Below are 16009 nucleotides of genomic sequence, written 5' to 3' on the forward strand. Positions count from 1 at the left end.
GGGTGCCACCGCCAACCCAGCCCATCGCTGCCCCGAATCCCACCTTTGCAGGGGACGTCGTGGCTGTGCTGGGGACAACCACAGATGTAGGGACACCCCGAGCTGGACTTGGGGGGTGGGGCGTCAGCCCAAACCCATTGTACGGAAGAGGGGTTCGCCTTTGCCATCTCCTGCCCCCAGCCACCTCGTCCTCCCCGGGGCCGGTGCGAGCTCCCAGCTGGCCGAGGCTTTCCAAGGTCACCGCGTGTCCTCCTCCGCCCGTGGCGCAGGAATGTGCTGGCCACGGCGGCTCCTGCATCCCGCGCCGGGGAAGGATGCTCAGGGCAGGGCCGGGGGTCCTGGGGAAGCAGCGGGTGCTCCCAAAGGAGCCCATTTCGGTGCCCCCCAGCCCCTGCATGGGACCCACATCAGCTCAGCCGCCGATGCACCCCTCACCCATGCCACCCCGTCCCACGCAGAGGGGCAGCCGTGGGGAGCGTGTGCAGGGGGGGCTGCAGGGACTGGGGGAGATGGGCTGGGGGTCCCCTCTCCCCCTCCCCAGCAGCTGCTGCGCCTGGCCAGGCTCCCCGTGCCGGGAACAAGCCCCGCTCTGTCCCCACTCAAAGGGGGATTGAAGGGGCTGCACCTGCTTAATATTCCCCGCGCTTCCGCCCCTGGATGCGTTTCCAAGGGGACCGGCCGAGGGGCCACTGGGATGGATGGGGGGACATGGCCGCGACAGCGGGGGAAAAGGGTCAGGAAGAGGCAGCGGGGTCCCACGCGCCGCCCGGGGCTGGGGGTCCCTCCGCTGGGTCCCCGCCGTCGCAGCAAGAGGCCGAGGGAAGATGGGTGGGATCCCGGGGATGGGGACGATGCTGAGGAAGACACACGGGGCAGGGAGATGGAGCCCGGGCAGGGTAGCAGCACCCATCCTGCACCCAAAGCCCTTCCCCAGCACCGGGGCAGGGTGCCGGCACGCGGCAGTGACGGCTCGAGGTGTTAATGCTCAAGTGGTTGGTGCTTGTTAAGCTGACGGAAGCTTCCAGCACCCACAGTAATTCCTGGGGGGAGGAAGCTCATGGGGCTGGCAGGGACCGCTGGGGACCACCTGGAGCAGGTCACCCAGGACCACGTTCTGGTCAGGTCTTGGACATCTCCATGGCTCCACCAGTCCTTGGAGCAGCCCGTGCCTTGGAGCACCAGCTCCTTCTCTCCGGTGGGGTTGCGTGGCTCTGGCCCACATCACCTCGCAGCCGTGGGGCACCTCGCTTGGCAGCATCCCCCCCCTCCTGGCCCTGCCGCAGAGCGGACATCGTGGCTGTGGTCGACCGGCCGCTCACTGGTGTCCCCTCAGGGTATCGACACCCCAAAAGCTCCAGCCGCAGCCAGCGTCACCCCAGGGCTCTGAGCGCCGCAGGGAGGAGGGACCTTGCCCTGGATCCCATGGGATCCATGGGGGATAAGAGGGTGTCAGCACCCCCCACCCTGGCTGGAGGCTGCTCTCCCCCAAAGTCCTGGGGGATGGTGCCCATCGCATTTCCCCACAAGACCACCTTCACATGGGAAGAGCCCCCCCTCTCCCGTACAGGCTCCGCATCCATCCCTGCACCCACGGCTCCGGATCAGCCCCCCCCGCAGCAGGCAACCTGGGTGGGCAAGGGGGGGACGGAGGGTCTCGCCACCCTCCATGGGCAGAACTCAGCTGCTGCTTCAGGGAGAGGAGGAATGGCGGTTGACGCCATGCACCAGGCAGGGACATCCAGCTGGGGGATGAATTTTGGAGCCTCCCCCCTCCAACAACCCCGGGACACGCAGCGGGCGAAGCGCGGCAGAGCCTTAATGCATCAGGCTCCATCGCTACACTTAAATTTAGGACCAGACAAGGCAGTAGAGCCCAGCATGGGTGTCAGAGCCATCTCGCGAGTCTGCTGTCAACATGTTTCCTACAAACCTGCCTCAGGTTTGTCTTCGTTGGAGGCAGAAGCAGCAGCAGAGGGTCGGATGAGGAGCGGCAGGACAGACAGACAGTGATGGCTCTTCAGTCTCACGGAAGAAATCAAGCGGCAGCTCCCTCCTCTCAAGCAGAACCGGCTGCTGCCACCGAGTGCGTGTTTTTCTGGGGGAGTTACTCAAAATATTTAAGGCGAATTAAAAGATTATGAAATGCAGCCACACTGGCAAACCATTTTGGGTGTTTCTGGAGGAAATCACTGTGAGCACTGTCCATCTGTCTGTCCTGCGAGAGGGTCACATGCGGCTGGGGACGGATCTCACACCAAATTCCTTCTCTGCCTGGTTCAGGGCTGGGAGCCGAGCTTGCTCACAGGTCTTGCCCTGCCTTGGGGGTCCCCAAAAACCCACAGGAGGGGCTTTGCTCATCACCCCCCCACAGCCCAGCTCTGCTTCGTGCTCCTGCCAATACTCGGCTCCGGCTGCCAGGCAGGGGCTGCCCGTGCTGTCGGGAGCACTTGGCTCAGCCCTGCATCCCGGCTGGCAGCTCCTGGAGCGTGCCAGCAGCCGTGGGGCAGCCCCACACAGGCACCTTCCTCCCCCCCCAGTCCCTGAGAGCAGCTGGGGGTCGATCTACCCTGACACCCACCTGGGTACAGGTGACAGGTTGGATTACGATCGGGGACCCCATGGGGGGAATCGCCTCCTCCCCATGCTCGTATGACCCACACCGGGCTGCATCCAGGTCCCCGGGATAACAGGGGGTCGATGGATGGTGCAGGATCGGCTGCAGCTGGTGTTTCTCCACCAGCTTTTGTTTCCCCAACACGGTCTCTCCCTGGGCTGCCTGCTTGACGTCCTCCCTCCTCATCCAGGTACCAGAGATGTTAAACCTACCCTTTTTCCAATTTTTTTGTTAAGTAACAAGTATTGGAAAAGTGCAAAGAACTCACAGCTTCAGAAAATGCTGAATTGAACAGACAGGGTTGAGGTCAGCGTTTTCTGTCCCGGCTTGGGCACCGCTCGCCTCGGACACGTGAGCTCTTCTCTCTCAAAGCATCCTTGACCGTGAGTCTGAGCCCAGGGTCAAGCTCAGCTCAGCCAGGCAGCGTTTTAGCAGGATAGCTTTACCCTCGATTGGGGCTGGCTTATCATGACTCCGAGGTGACGAGCCCCGATATAACACCGACAGCTGGAGAAAGCTGCCACCTGCTTCAGCTGCGAGACTTAAAAATCAACCTTCAGCCTCCTCCGTGCTCCCCCAGGCCCCATGCCCCCGCTGCCTTCAGCCTCAAATTCCCCACAAAAAACATCCAAACCGTTTCTGCAGGGAACAGATTCACCCACCACGTATCAGTCACACACCAAACTGCTCCCGACGCCGAGTTGATCTGAAAATTGCTGTAATTCAAAGTCCTCGAAACAGGAGCTATGTTTAGGATTGCACGAGCAGCACCGGGTAAAGACACACGGATCTGCAACCTCTGCGCACCCTGCAGTGCTGGAGCTCTCCAGGCCTTCTCCTATCTCCGGCCAGAGCGATAAGCAAGCTGGCATCTCCCAAAAAATCCCCTCACTGGCCTGCACAGGGAGCTGGTGCCTTTGGCTCACAGATTCAGTGTTGCAGAGGCAGAGTCCCATCGTCCGAGCGGGCACCAGCTCTGCCGGAGGGCCAGAGCCCCCGGCTCGTGCTCTCCCTGCAGCGGCTGTTTTTGAGCCGCATTCCTCTGCATCTGCAGAGGGAAAAGGTGGGAGAGGTTTAATGCTTGCACACTACAGCTCCTGAGCCCCAAAGATCAAGAAAAAAACCACCTGAGTAAAACAGGCCTGAGCTGCTCTGGGGAGAAGAGCCAGCAGGGAGCTGCGTCTCCAGGACTGAGCATTGCGTCCTGAGGACCGAGCACCGCAGCCGCCAGTTGTGTTCAACACCTTTTGTGTTTGCCAATGTTCACAGAATCTGCAAGGAGTGACAAATAAAACTGTCATGGACTGGGGTAAGTCAGCTGCAAGCAATAGCACCTTCACCACCTCTCCTTCCTAGCTCAAGAAACCAGTTTAATACTTGAGATTTGGCAAAGAGGGCACTAAACACACTTGAGAAATGCTTTTTATCTTCAAGGTTTCACTTTTATTACTGCTGGAAAGCAGGCTGAATCAAAGCAGCTGTTTCACAGTTAAGGACAAGGAGCAGAGACACCACTTCACCCAACGGAAAATGAAGGAAAAAAAGCTCAGGAAGGCAGAAGAGCTGAACCCCCGTGGTGCACAGAGTGCTGAACACACACCTTATCCCTCTCACGACAGGTCACGGGTATTTAATGACCTCCAAGATTCAGCCTCTGTTTCCCCTGGAAGAGGGAAGGCAAAATTACAGCAGCAGAGAGAACCAGAAACCAGCTCTGTGCTGAGCATCCTCCGAGGGCAGAACCTGTCTCTGTTCCAATGGGTCTTCTACAGCGTCCTGGTCCCCAGCGCTGGGAAGGAACAAGGAATTTCCATGACATGGATCCTGCAGGGATCCGGTGGCTCTTCCAACAGCAGCACATGGACAAATGCCCAGCGAGGAGATGCCCCTCAGGGTCCTTGGGCTGAACCTATGTTCTGGAAGCTGCTGGTCCAGGTCTTTGTCCACCAGCTCATCTCCTGCTCCCACCCGCCCGGGACCAGAGCACCGGTTCCTCCCCATGGCTCTCCATCGGCTCAGCAACGCTGACCCGGGTGGGCAACCTTGGCACTGGCTCATGGTGACCACCAGCATTGCCAAACATCCCGGCGCTAGAAACCTGGGAGCATACTATAGAAAGGCTGCTGGTTTTGGCAGACACCAACTTGTTTTTATCATGCTTCAACTCAGAAGGACAGAAAATGAAGGATTTGGGGGGGAAAAAAAAAAATCCCAAACAATCACCCCTAGGTTTCCTGTTGCAGCCTCCAGGCGACACCCCACTGCCCGAGAGCTCCCAGGGCTGCTGAAAAGGGTCCCTGCACCGTGACCCCCGGCAGTGGCAGGAGGTTCTAATGAAAAGGGAAATTCCCAAGCGGGCAGCACAGGCGGCCGGGCGGGAGACGGTGCAGACAAAGAGCGACACTGTTCCTCGAGAGCCGGGCAAGGGACCGGCTCCGGCACAGCCAAGCTGCTGGCAGGTCACCCGCATCCGCGCTGCCACCGATTGTCTGGGGCGCATCGTTTCCTACCGGGATTTGGGGGGATTTGTCCACAGGATGGGAGCTGGTGTCTGGCAATAGCCATCGGGGGTTATCCCCAGCTGCATTGTACTTCTTTTTGTTGCAAAACCTGCAGTCTGAAAAGGAGTTTCCAGCCTTGCCAAAATCCTTTGTTTTAAAGTTTCTCGTGAGAAAGGCAGAGGAATTGAAATAACTGCATGGGAGGACAATGCGTGCACTTGCATACTGGGACACCCCAAACTCTTTAGGTGTCCTAATGTGCATTTTTGGCTTTAAGTCAGCCAGGAAAAAAAAAAAAAAAAAGCAGCTTTTTAGGAACCACATGGTGGAGCTGGTATCGCCAGACAGGACACAGCCGCAGCGGGGAGTTTTAGGATATTATTAGGAAGTGTAGACAAGTGCAGGCAGGGGGTGTGAACGTCTGTTCCCGTTCCTGGTCCACTGCCCCATCGCTCCTCCTGCCAACAAGGCAACAGCGCTAAGAAAAGAAACCTGCACACCCGATCTCCTGTCTCTGGCAGTATCACATTATTCAGATGAACATGCAAACCCCTCCCAGCAGGGTGTATTAGCAGGAGGGACAGCAAATTTTTTGGACAGGGCAGAAAGGCCCAGCACGGAGCAGGTAAGCTTCCAATTTACCCTAATGACACCCTCGTCTCAAATGATCCTAGTGTAGTTTCAAAAGTGTGGTCCCAAACTGCATCTAGACCTCCACTCCACTTCTAATTACTGTCAAGACAACAGCCCAGCCTCAGCCATCTTCTGTGGCTGCAAAGCTTTAAAGGCCCATAAACAGAAAAAACTGTTAAAAAATGGACACTACGATCTACCATATTCTTTGCATTCCTTAGGAAAAAGGTCAAGATGAGAGGAGATAAAAAAGACAATCGCTGACCGTGCGGCAGGATGAGAAGGGTGCAATTGCAAGGGACAAGCCTCACTGAAGATACCTGGAGTGCAAAGGCACTAAATGCTCCTTACCTTTCCTCCCTGGCCCTAAGCAGGAGGAGCACTAAGGAGCCCACCAAGGGAGCATTTGGAGGAAGATCCCAGCCCTAGGGACCTCCCACACCAGCGAAGGAGGAATCCCCGATGGGGGACGGGGCTTTCGTGGGGTGTCCTGGACCTGGGGGCACATCTCCACCCCCGTGCTTTTCCTTCTTCGGCTTCAGGGAATGAGGGACTGCGGGTATTATACATGTGGGACGCCCGGGAAGGAGTGCCATTAGTACACTTCTTCAGAGCAAAAGGCTCTTACTTGGTGAAGTAGCAGGAGCATTTAGAATATAATCCACACTGGATTCCTGGTTTCAGTTTAATCAAAAAGGCAAACTATCCTGGCAGCCTCTGGAGCCCTGCAGGAGAGGACAAAAGATCTGAACAGGCATCTGAATTAAACAATTAACAGTGAAGCTTGTATGGGAATAGAGGAACAGTGGGACCCTGCTAGGTCAGCATGCCCGGTCCTCCTCTATTAAAATCTGCCACTTCAGAGCACTTCTTTCAAGTGTGTGATTCAACTGGGAACGCAAACCTGAGCGATCGTCCAAGTTAGCACAGCAAGACAGTGGGGAAGCAGGAATCAAACAGAAATAATCCTATTAGGCCTCGAATGCTGTTTTACTTCGTCCACATTCATTAAGCTTTTTAAATGTGAGATACCATTTTCCAAAGTGGCGGATCGCCGAAGGCCCTTCACAATGTGCCTGCTTACCTGCGTTACTTTGGTGTCTCCCACCTTGCCAGGTAACAAGCTCAGGCTTTGTATTTACTCCATTATAGTTCAGATGCAGCCCCAAAATAGACCCCTATCATATTAACAATTCTCAGCTCATCCGCAACACCCAGGGAGGGAAAGGAGACTCCAAACTGGCACAAGCTTTGTACAAAAAAACCACATTTTTTTTTTTATTTCACAAAATTGGGTGGCTGTGTTGCAGGAATAAAACCGGCCCTATACATAGGATCAGATGAAAAAGTCAGCATATGTATTATTTATACAGAAACACAACAGTGTCAAGAATTCAGGTACTCTGTAGGATCATCGCTAGTACAGTAAAAAATAGTCTCCATCTGGATCCTTTATACTTGAAGTTGATCACGCTAAAAACAACCTGAGGTTATTCTAAACTGGACTACGGTCTGAACCAGAAAATCCCATGCTCACCCCAAAGACCCTGCAGGGAAAGGTAACATTGGGGATGAATTTCTTTTGTGGGAGGTGGAAGGCAGGCAGGCCCTGACCGTTCTCTGCTAGGCACTGTGGATTCTTAGAGCTTGACGGTGGAAAGCATCGTTCCTATGCACTGGAAGTAACAAGGCTGCAGACGATCGTCTGAGCATGCAGTGGATGTGCAGGCAGCCCAGAAATGGTTACTCCACACCCGTGCACTCTCAGGACCTGGGAAGTTCAACCATTAGCATCGATGAGTCCATCACCTGAGTGCTCTTCAAAGCAAATCCTTTTTTTATATGGTGTAAGTGGTTCTGTGGGTTTCAGATTATTTGGGAGATCTCTCTCCGGTCAAGCTTTAGACCACCACCTTGCACTCGGTCGCTGAAAGCCACCCCTCAAATAAACAAGCAGTCTTCAGACCTTTGGCAAGGAAACCTGTCAAACCCTCTTACACTGGGAAGAGAGCAAGAACCTGAACCACAGTCGGCAAAGGATTTTCTGCAGTCACTAACGACGAGCAAACAAGCAGTTTTGGCAGTCTGGAGGTCTGTATCAGCAGTACTGCGCTGGTGGTCTCACTCAACGAGTGCTCCTAGATTTGCCTGCTGAAGCTGTTCCCTTACCCGCAACCCCCCAGACCAAGGAAGCTCAGCGAGTGGAAGAAAGTGATGTGTGAGTTGTCCCCAAGACTCGTACCACGGTCGCTGACTCTGCCCACCTTGGCTGTCCGCAGGAGGTAGTTCTGGCATTCGCATCCCAGCCATCCCAACCCAATCCCGTATGCTAGGACTTCTTCGCTATCTACTTTTTTTTTTTGTTTTGTTCATTTTAAAAAGTAAAAAGTATATGCTCCAAAAAAGAGGGACTAAAAATCATGATTTTATTCCTCAGTTGGCTACTGTACCAAACTACTCAGAGGGAAGGTTCAACTACCACCTCCAAAGGCAAAAGAAAGGTAAAAACTGGAGCAAGAAAACTCCTACCATTGAGTGGTTTTATTCCAATTGATTCACTCCTGGCTTCATTCGCACTGGATCAGTATTTTCTTTAATAAGTTAGCAAGACAGCCCCAGGACTCTGCTACTGTCCTTAATGATCAGATATCTGCAATGAACATAGCTGGCATTCCTGCACCTTCTGTGCTACAGCACGCCCTAATTTTCCTTCTTTGCTCAAAACACTGGTTTGGTATCTGATCTTGATGTTTTGCTCTACCTGGAGAACCTGAAACATTAAATCACAGGTGGAGAGGGCATGTGCTACATTCTAAAGCTCAGTTAATGCCTCCACCTTAAAAGTTTGGGGTTTTTACCCTCCCCAGCAGAACCTAAAGCTCAAAACACCAAGACAAAAGAAACCAGAGTTGAGCACACTCTGAAAGGCAAGCAGACCAAAGCATAAAGTACTTCCCACCAGCAACACGGAGGCACTGCTGGCATCTCTGATCTAAAGCTTTCCCAAGGGAATGCCAAGTACTGCCAGGTTACGAGTGGTGGGGAGAGGGGGGGAAAAAGACGCTGTGTGTATGTGCTTGTATACATGTATGTATATGCACACATACATGACTGGGGCAGGCCAACGGGAGGTGAAAACCTCCCAAGGGAACAGAAGGTAACTGAGGAATTCATTTTTGGTCACCACTATGTTGCTGTAGAAGTTCCTTCTTCCTTGACTGCTTAGGGAGCGGCTGAGGCCGGGGGGGCTCCTGCCGGAGGTGGGGTCACCCCGTCTGCTGGCGGAGGTGGCTGTGCAGGAGGGGGATCTGCAAAAAAACAGCAGAGAAACAGTGAGCAGGACACCAGGAGGGGATGAACATGGAAAAGGAACCCAACGCAAACGCCCAGATGTCTATGTGCCATGGGAGACGCGGTTGCCCGAGGGGAAAGCAGCAAGGACTGTCGCCAGAAATGGCCATGACTGCGGCTTCCCTGTCTCTTTAAGCTTCACGTGAAGCTCCACTGCACGTTTTAATGTGCTTTTCAACCACTAAGCACTGCGTGGACTCTGTGAAATAGGAGAAAAATTCCTGTTTTTTACAGAAAAGATGACAGGCATGCCACTCAGTAGCTGGCAAAGTTCACATCAAGCAACTTTCAGAGCTGAAATTAGCATTTCTCATCTCCCAGCTCTGTGCTCCAGCCTTTAGATTATGGCTCTTTTCTATTTAAAATGGATGGAACAATAGACTTTATATAAACAGAGCCTGCACTTAAGCTCTGAACAGCGTATGTAGGTTAAAGTAGAGGAATCCACAGATGCAGCAAGTAGGAGGAAAGAAATGAAGGATACAAAAGGCCAGCTTTCATGCACAGAGAGGAGATGTTAATGGAACACGACTGACTTGTTTAGTAGGGGAGAAAAAAACTGAAATTAAGATAAGGGAAGAGAGCAAGCAGGAATACAACCTGACATAAGATATTCCCAGCGGTAGAGGCTCAGAAAAAGGGAAGGAAAACTAAGGAAAGCTAGAGCACCAGAAGAATAAGGAGCAAATGTCTGAACTAAAATAGCATCAGTGGAGTATTTCATGCTTATGCTGCTTAACACCAATGAGTCAGTAACCCTCAGCAACTCCCTTCAGCTGAAGCCAAAATGGGATGGCTTTTCCCATTAATTTTTTGGGATAGGTACTACAAGCTATCACAATTCCTGCCCATTCGACGATAGTTACACTAAATAACATTTTGGGGGTTAAGATTGCTGTGCTGAAGCAGACCAACAGCTTGTCCCAGGCTGCAACTAATATAGACAAATTTACTGAGGAATTCACAACAGAGCATCCTGCACCAGCCATGCCAGCTTTTCTTTTGCTTTCTGGGTTTGGCGACATTCTCACACTCATTCAAGTAACACCCACACAGCGGCTACTGACTTCAGCTGCTTTTTTTTGGCTGGCATAAATCAACTGCATTTTCAGAGGTATAGATATTTATACCATGTAAGGAACATTCCCAATATACTTTTTGCTTCTTCCTAATTAGGACTTCCTCCTTCTAATTTCACAGTGCTAAGTTTTCTGTAAGGTATTGTTGAACCAAATTATATTCTGATCTCCACTATTTAAGGATTTAGCTCCAAGTTAATTTCTGAATGTCTTCTGTGCATTCTTCCAGACTAAGTCGAGAAAGGTTTTTGATGATGACCACAGAGCTTTAGTGTCATTATAAATAAAATAAGGGATGTTATAAATAAAATAAAGGACAATGGCTTACGTTTGGATGCCTAGAGGGGAGACAAGCACTTAAAGCTTCAAGCACACCTCTGGCACCAGTCTTTGGCTGCCAATGTGCGCAGATCCTATTATTCCTGCAGCAGATAAAGGGGTTTCAACCACAATGACTTTTCCAGCAACAAGACAAGCGACAGAAAAGCCACACCAGGTACATTCAAAATGTTTTCTGCTGGAGATCCACTTACACATGCCATTTGGAGCTGCTAGAGGAACACGAGGTCCAATTAGATTTCCTGACATAGGTGACATGCCAGGTGGGGGGGGACCACCGCCGGCTGGATGGATGTTGGTTGACACACTTGGCATCATCCGGCCTGGCATGGGCTGTCCAGGTATCATCGAACCGGGCCCCGGCATCTGACCTGCAAGAGCAGTGAAGAGACATGATCGCAAGACTCAGGTGAAACATGGAAGTGATCAGAAGAGAAAAACAGTCTAGCTGTTCTCCGAGCAGTGAGGAAAAAAAAGGTCTCGTGCACGAGAGCCAACTTGATACTTGGTCCAAACACCAAAGGAAATGCCTTTTCATCTCCCCAAAGCCAACACACTCCCTTCAGGAAGAGCCACGGGGCACTCTTCATGTCTCAAAAACATCGGCACAAGAAGCAAGCGGAAGGTAGCACTCGCAGTCAAAACCCAACATTTTAAGTGAACCCCTACTAAAAAGGCATTTGATAGCAATCTAAATGAAGGCGCGGGAAACAAATTGCACTAGAGTAACAAGGCATCAAAGTAAGAACACTTGATGAAAAGGAGCAGCCACAAAGCCTAATGAATTATTTTAATGGGAAAACTGAAGTCATACAGTTAAAAATTGGACTGTACAGAAATTTCTACCATTAAAAACCTTATTCTGATGTGAGGGAGGGTGCCAATAAGTCTTCCTTACAGATCAGCTCTATAAAAGACTTTTATGTTACAGCTGCATAAAGGAACTGCTAGACTCGCCCAGCTTTGGACACCTACAACTTGCTGATTGATGCTTTAAAACCTCATTTGAAGAGATTACTTTGCATAATCCAATTACATTTACTTTTACACGTTTACAGAAAGGTACAGTATTTTAGTTAGAAAAGCAGCTATTAGGCATGGATAGTAAAGGTTTCCTTCAAAAGAGCTCATTCCACCCCAAACCCCAGGCAATTACGTGAAATAAAGTGTGATGACAGAACCCTCGAAGAAAAAGACGACTGAACATACATAAAAAGTATCACAGCCACACCAGCTGTTAAAGCCAAGAAAATGGGAGCTCTGGATTTGGGACCAAGTCAATACTTCGGCACGAATACTATTAACTCCTACTTATGCTCAGCTTCAGAACAAGAGCTTTGAATAATATTTTATTGATATCCGTTACTTCCATTTTGTAGGATGTCAGGAAATTGCACCGGCTCACAGGCTATTGCCTGAAACTGGCAGGTTACAGCTCTTAGCAAGCACACTCCGGTCAGAGGTAGGACCGTACTGGTCCACCAGCAAGTTCGCACAGCCACAGTGGACAGGGGACAAAGCAGCCTAAGACAGAGCTCAGTCAAAGAGGAAGCAGTGGGCTGGTCTATGCCTGAATGCTTGGGAATTTATGACTTAGAAGAAGAATCATCTGCCTTTTAAAATAACCCTGGTGATCAAAAGCAAACCTTGCTCTTTGGGAACTGTCACTACTTAATGCCTGTACAGACACCTCTGCCTGAGGGCCATATCACACGCTCTCACAGAGGTGAAGTCCGCCAGACATCCCAAATCCTCCTCCATCACTGCCCTTCTGCAGAAAGCTAGGGGCACCACTGAAGAGCACTCCAAGCATGCAAGAATACCTATTGAACAATCCTTAAAAAAAAGAAAAAACGCAACACAAATAGACGAACTCACTCCATTCCCCCAATGTTTGGTCCCTTCGCTAACCACACAAGTTTGCCCTGCTCAGCCACGTTCCTCCAGAAGATGCTCATCTTGGATACCTATCTAAAGCACTCGGTAGCTTGTCTAGCCCTTGGTAGCTGGTCTCTGCCTGTAGTTTCATGGTACTTTAAACCAATAACCTGCTCTTTGAGAAAGACAGGCTATCCTTGCAAAAAGGCAAGGCAGAATGATGGTATAAGGGAGTACTTGCTTCTGAAACCAGAGCCACTAACAGCCCCAGTGCAAAAGAATCCAACACACCACAGCCTACTGGCTTCATCCAGTCTTGGAGATCTGACAGAGGTGCTGAACCACCTTAAATTTACAGGGACTCTGAAGCATCAAACCATGAAAACATAACATTGGAGCTCCTGGTCATGTAAGCAAAAGGTCCATGTGCCAACCTGACGCTGCTTGATCACAGGAGCAAGACTAGCATACCTGCAAGCAGCAGATATGAAGCTCTACAGAAACCATCAGATTTCTCAAACATTTACAAAGGAAAAGAACTCTGCAAGTTTATCCCTGGACACACTCCATTGCTGATCAGCAGCCTGCAGCGCACATCATGGCATTTCCATCACTATTTATTAAGGAGCAGCAGCCAACCAGAAAAACTGCATACATTTGAGCCTCTAATCCCCTCCTTTGTCCCCACTATTAACAAAATATTTTCTGCTTTGGTGATGGGGAATAGCTGGTTTTGAAGAAGCCCCATGGAATCCTTACGCCTTCAGTCAACAACCTGAAGAAGAAAGAAAAGGTGGGATATTTCCTAAAATGATGTGGCATGCCTTTGTGAGTAACTCAAGACGACCAAGTCCTGTACGCAAGAGCTCCAGTGACTGGTTCCCCTTTCGCAGACAAGTTGAGCTGGGTGTGTGGCCTCCTCAGCAGCAGCAGGCTGCAAGAGGACTGAAGTATTACTGCCGCCACAGAATAGCTCGGTTTGGAAGGGACCTTGGAAGGTCTCTGGTCCAACCTCCTCTCAAAGCAGAGTCAGCTCTGAGCTCAGACCAGGTTGCTCAAGGCTTTGTCAAGACCTGACTGACCTCTAGAAGCACCAGGAATGGAGACTGCACCACCTCCCTGTACAACCTGTTTCAGTGCTTGACAAACTTATATCCAGTCAAAACCTCCTGTGTTCCAGCTTACATCCCTCTTACTCCTACCACACATCACTGAAAAGCCTGTCTCTGTCTTCTTGATGGCCTCCTCATGGGTACTGCAGGGCTGCTGGTAGGTCCCTCCAAAGCCTTCTCCTCTTGGGGCTGAACAAGCCCAATTCCCTCAGCATCTCCATGGTGAAAGGGCTCAGGCGCTTGGACCATCCTTGGTGGCCCTTTGCTGAACTCACTCCAGTTTAATCGATGCCTTTCTTGTAGCAGGGGACCCAATCCTCCAGATGCGGTCTAACAGCTGCTGAGCAAAGGAGAGGGATAATCACATCCCTCAATCTGCTCCCTGTGCTCCTGTTCGTACAGCCTGGGATGGTGCTGGTCTCCGCTGGCTCATGCTCGGTTCGCTGCCCACCAGGACCCACAGGGCTTTTTCTGCAGAGCTGCTGCTCAGGGTCAGTCCTCCCAGGTACAGGACTTTGCATTTGTCCTTGTTAAATTTCACAAGGCTTCTGCCAGCCCATTCCTCCAGCCTGCCTCAGCCCTCCTGAATGGCAGCCCTGCCCTCAAGCATATCAACGGATAATACGCAGATAACTGAAGATTTAAGCAGACGCGGCATGAATTTACTGCTGCTGGCATCTGTGCATCTGTTTTGGTCCAGCTCACTCCGAGATGAGGAGTGGGCAGAAAGGGCATGGCAGGCAACACAAGAACACTGTCACTGAAAGCAACAGCCAGGCACAGGTTGAGACTTAAAGACATAGTAATCTATTAGTATTAGAAGTGGGTCAGGAGCTACAGGACCAGTGCTGTTTGGACACAAAACGCTGGTGGGTTTTCAAACAGCCCAGAACTGCCCATTTGCAGACTCTGTCATCGGTTCTGCGCTAGTGCTGAGCTCCTAGGAAACTTCACCTTGGAGCTTCAGACACGAGCATAGCAGGCAGACAACAAGCAAGCAGCTCTTCTCCATTGTGCAAGGCCACCTGTGTGCAGAAAGCAGTCTGGGGGTATATACGACCTCAGCCTGAACAGATCAACTCTGAAGCACAGCCTGTCAGAGTACGCGGCTGTACAAGGGCAGCTGGTCAAGCTCCAGAAGTCAGGATTTTCCCTGATTTGCAGGAGACAGATGTGGGAACTTCTGACATGCCCGATGTTATGTGATGACCTGTGGCACTACAGTCACAGCATATGACACAGCAGCTTGAGTTTCAGTTGCTGGAAGTTCTGGGTGAAATATTAAAAAAAACCCCAACAAAACAAATCTAGATGTGAAAAAAACCCAACCCCTGCATCACCAGCAATCTCAATCTACACAGAAGAAAAGGGGGCTGATCAGGCCACTTCAGTAACTGATACCCTGTTCTCTTCACTTATGAAATGTCCCGACAACTTCAACTCAAAGGAGTTACTTTCCAGGAAAAATTTATACTCTTTTCCTCCATTTACCTGTGCAAGAAGTCCTCCAAGAGTAGCTGGTATCTTCAGTGGCTGCTTTTGCAAATATAGTCTATTCCTTAGAGCCCAGAACAGAAGAACACTGCAGGTTGGTTTTGTTTCACAGGCAAAAAGGGAATTTGAGCATCTGCCTCACTCTACTGATAGGCTGCATATTCCTGGTCAGTTGAAAGTCTTCTAGTGGACTCAAAATAATATTTAATAAAGTGGACTCAGCGTAGAGGCTCAGGTGTACAACTAATGCCCATCAGGCTACTTGGGAGAAAGTCTGTATGGGGGAAGAGATGACAGCTTATTACATGTCTAAGATCATAAGAGATATGGGAAAAGCAAATAGGAAGCCTTTATTTCCTTGAATACAGAATTAAAGGTGGCCACTGCAATTCTTATGCTGCAGGTTTAAAAACTTGCTTTCACAGAACTTAGTTACACCGTGGAACTCGCTAACACAGATTTGCAGAGGGTAGGTCTATCGGTGGCTATGAACACACCAGTTCAAAGCAGGCCCTAAGCACTGAGTGTCAAAATGCCCGAGGAGCATGACTGTGGAAGGCTTGATCTGCATTTGCCCCATTTCTTACAGTCTTCACAAAGCCTTTGCTATCTATCAGATCAAAGGCAGCGATGTGAACACCTGGGCAGACCCAGTATATACACACACTCACAAGCTACTTTTAAAAAGTCAAGTTTGCTGGAGAACAGAGCAACAGAGCTGGCAAACCACGCTTTAGCATTGGAAACTGTGTCTGGATCTAGATTAGCTCACACAAGGGAGACAAGCACTGCCTCCTTGTACGTCCTCATCCTCGCACTCCTCCCACGCTTTGACTCCGGTGTTGCACTCGGAGGGTACCACATGAGAACTGCAGCCACTTGGTACATCAAGACAACATTATTACGCTCTTAAGAACTCTGGCTTGAGTAGATCTTTTATTTTTAATGAACTCCTGTACTTTCAAAGTGTGCCCCCCCCCCCCCCCCCCCCCAACAAAAAACAACAAA

The 16009-nt window shown here is 50.8% G+C and overlaps 2 protein-coding genes across 2 annotated transcripts in view; both read right to left on the reverse strand.

The window, feature by feature from the left end:
* Positions 1–373, reverse strand: part of CSPG5 (chondroitin sulfate proteoglycan 5 (neuroglycan C)) — a 9706-nt gene extending 9333 nt beyond the window's left edge. Inside the window, 1 exon segment of the mRNA XM_010563380.1 lies at positions 109–373. Coding sequence (XP_010561682.1) covers positions 109–373 — 265 coding nt within the window.
* Positions 374–7060: 6687 nt separating this feature from the next.
* SMARCC1 (SWI/SNF related, matrix associated, actin dependent regulator of chromatin, subfamily c, member 1) overlaps positions 7061–16009 on the reverse strand; it is an 83733-nt gene continuing 74784 nt past the window's right edge. The window contains exons 26-27 of the mRNA XM_010562036.1: positions 10712–10888; positions 7061–9056 (exon numbers count right to left, since the gene is read on the reverse strand). Coding sequence (XP_010560338.1) covers positions 8971–9056; positions 10712–10888 — 263 coding nt within the window. The 3' untranslated portion in view covers positions 7061–8970. The remainder of the gene's footprint in view (positions 9057–10711; positions 10889–16009) is intronic.

Source organism: Haliaeetus leucocephalus, unplaced genomic scaffold (assembly GCF_000737465.1).
Source record: "Haliaeetus leucocephalus isolate CR32 unplaced genomic scaffold, Haliaeetus_leucocephalus-4.0 Scaffold0, whole genome shotgun sequence".
NCBI lineage: Eukaryota > Metazoa > Chordata > Aves > Accipitriformes > Accipitridae > Haliaeetus > Haliaeetus leucocephalus.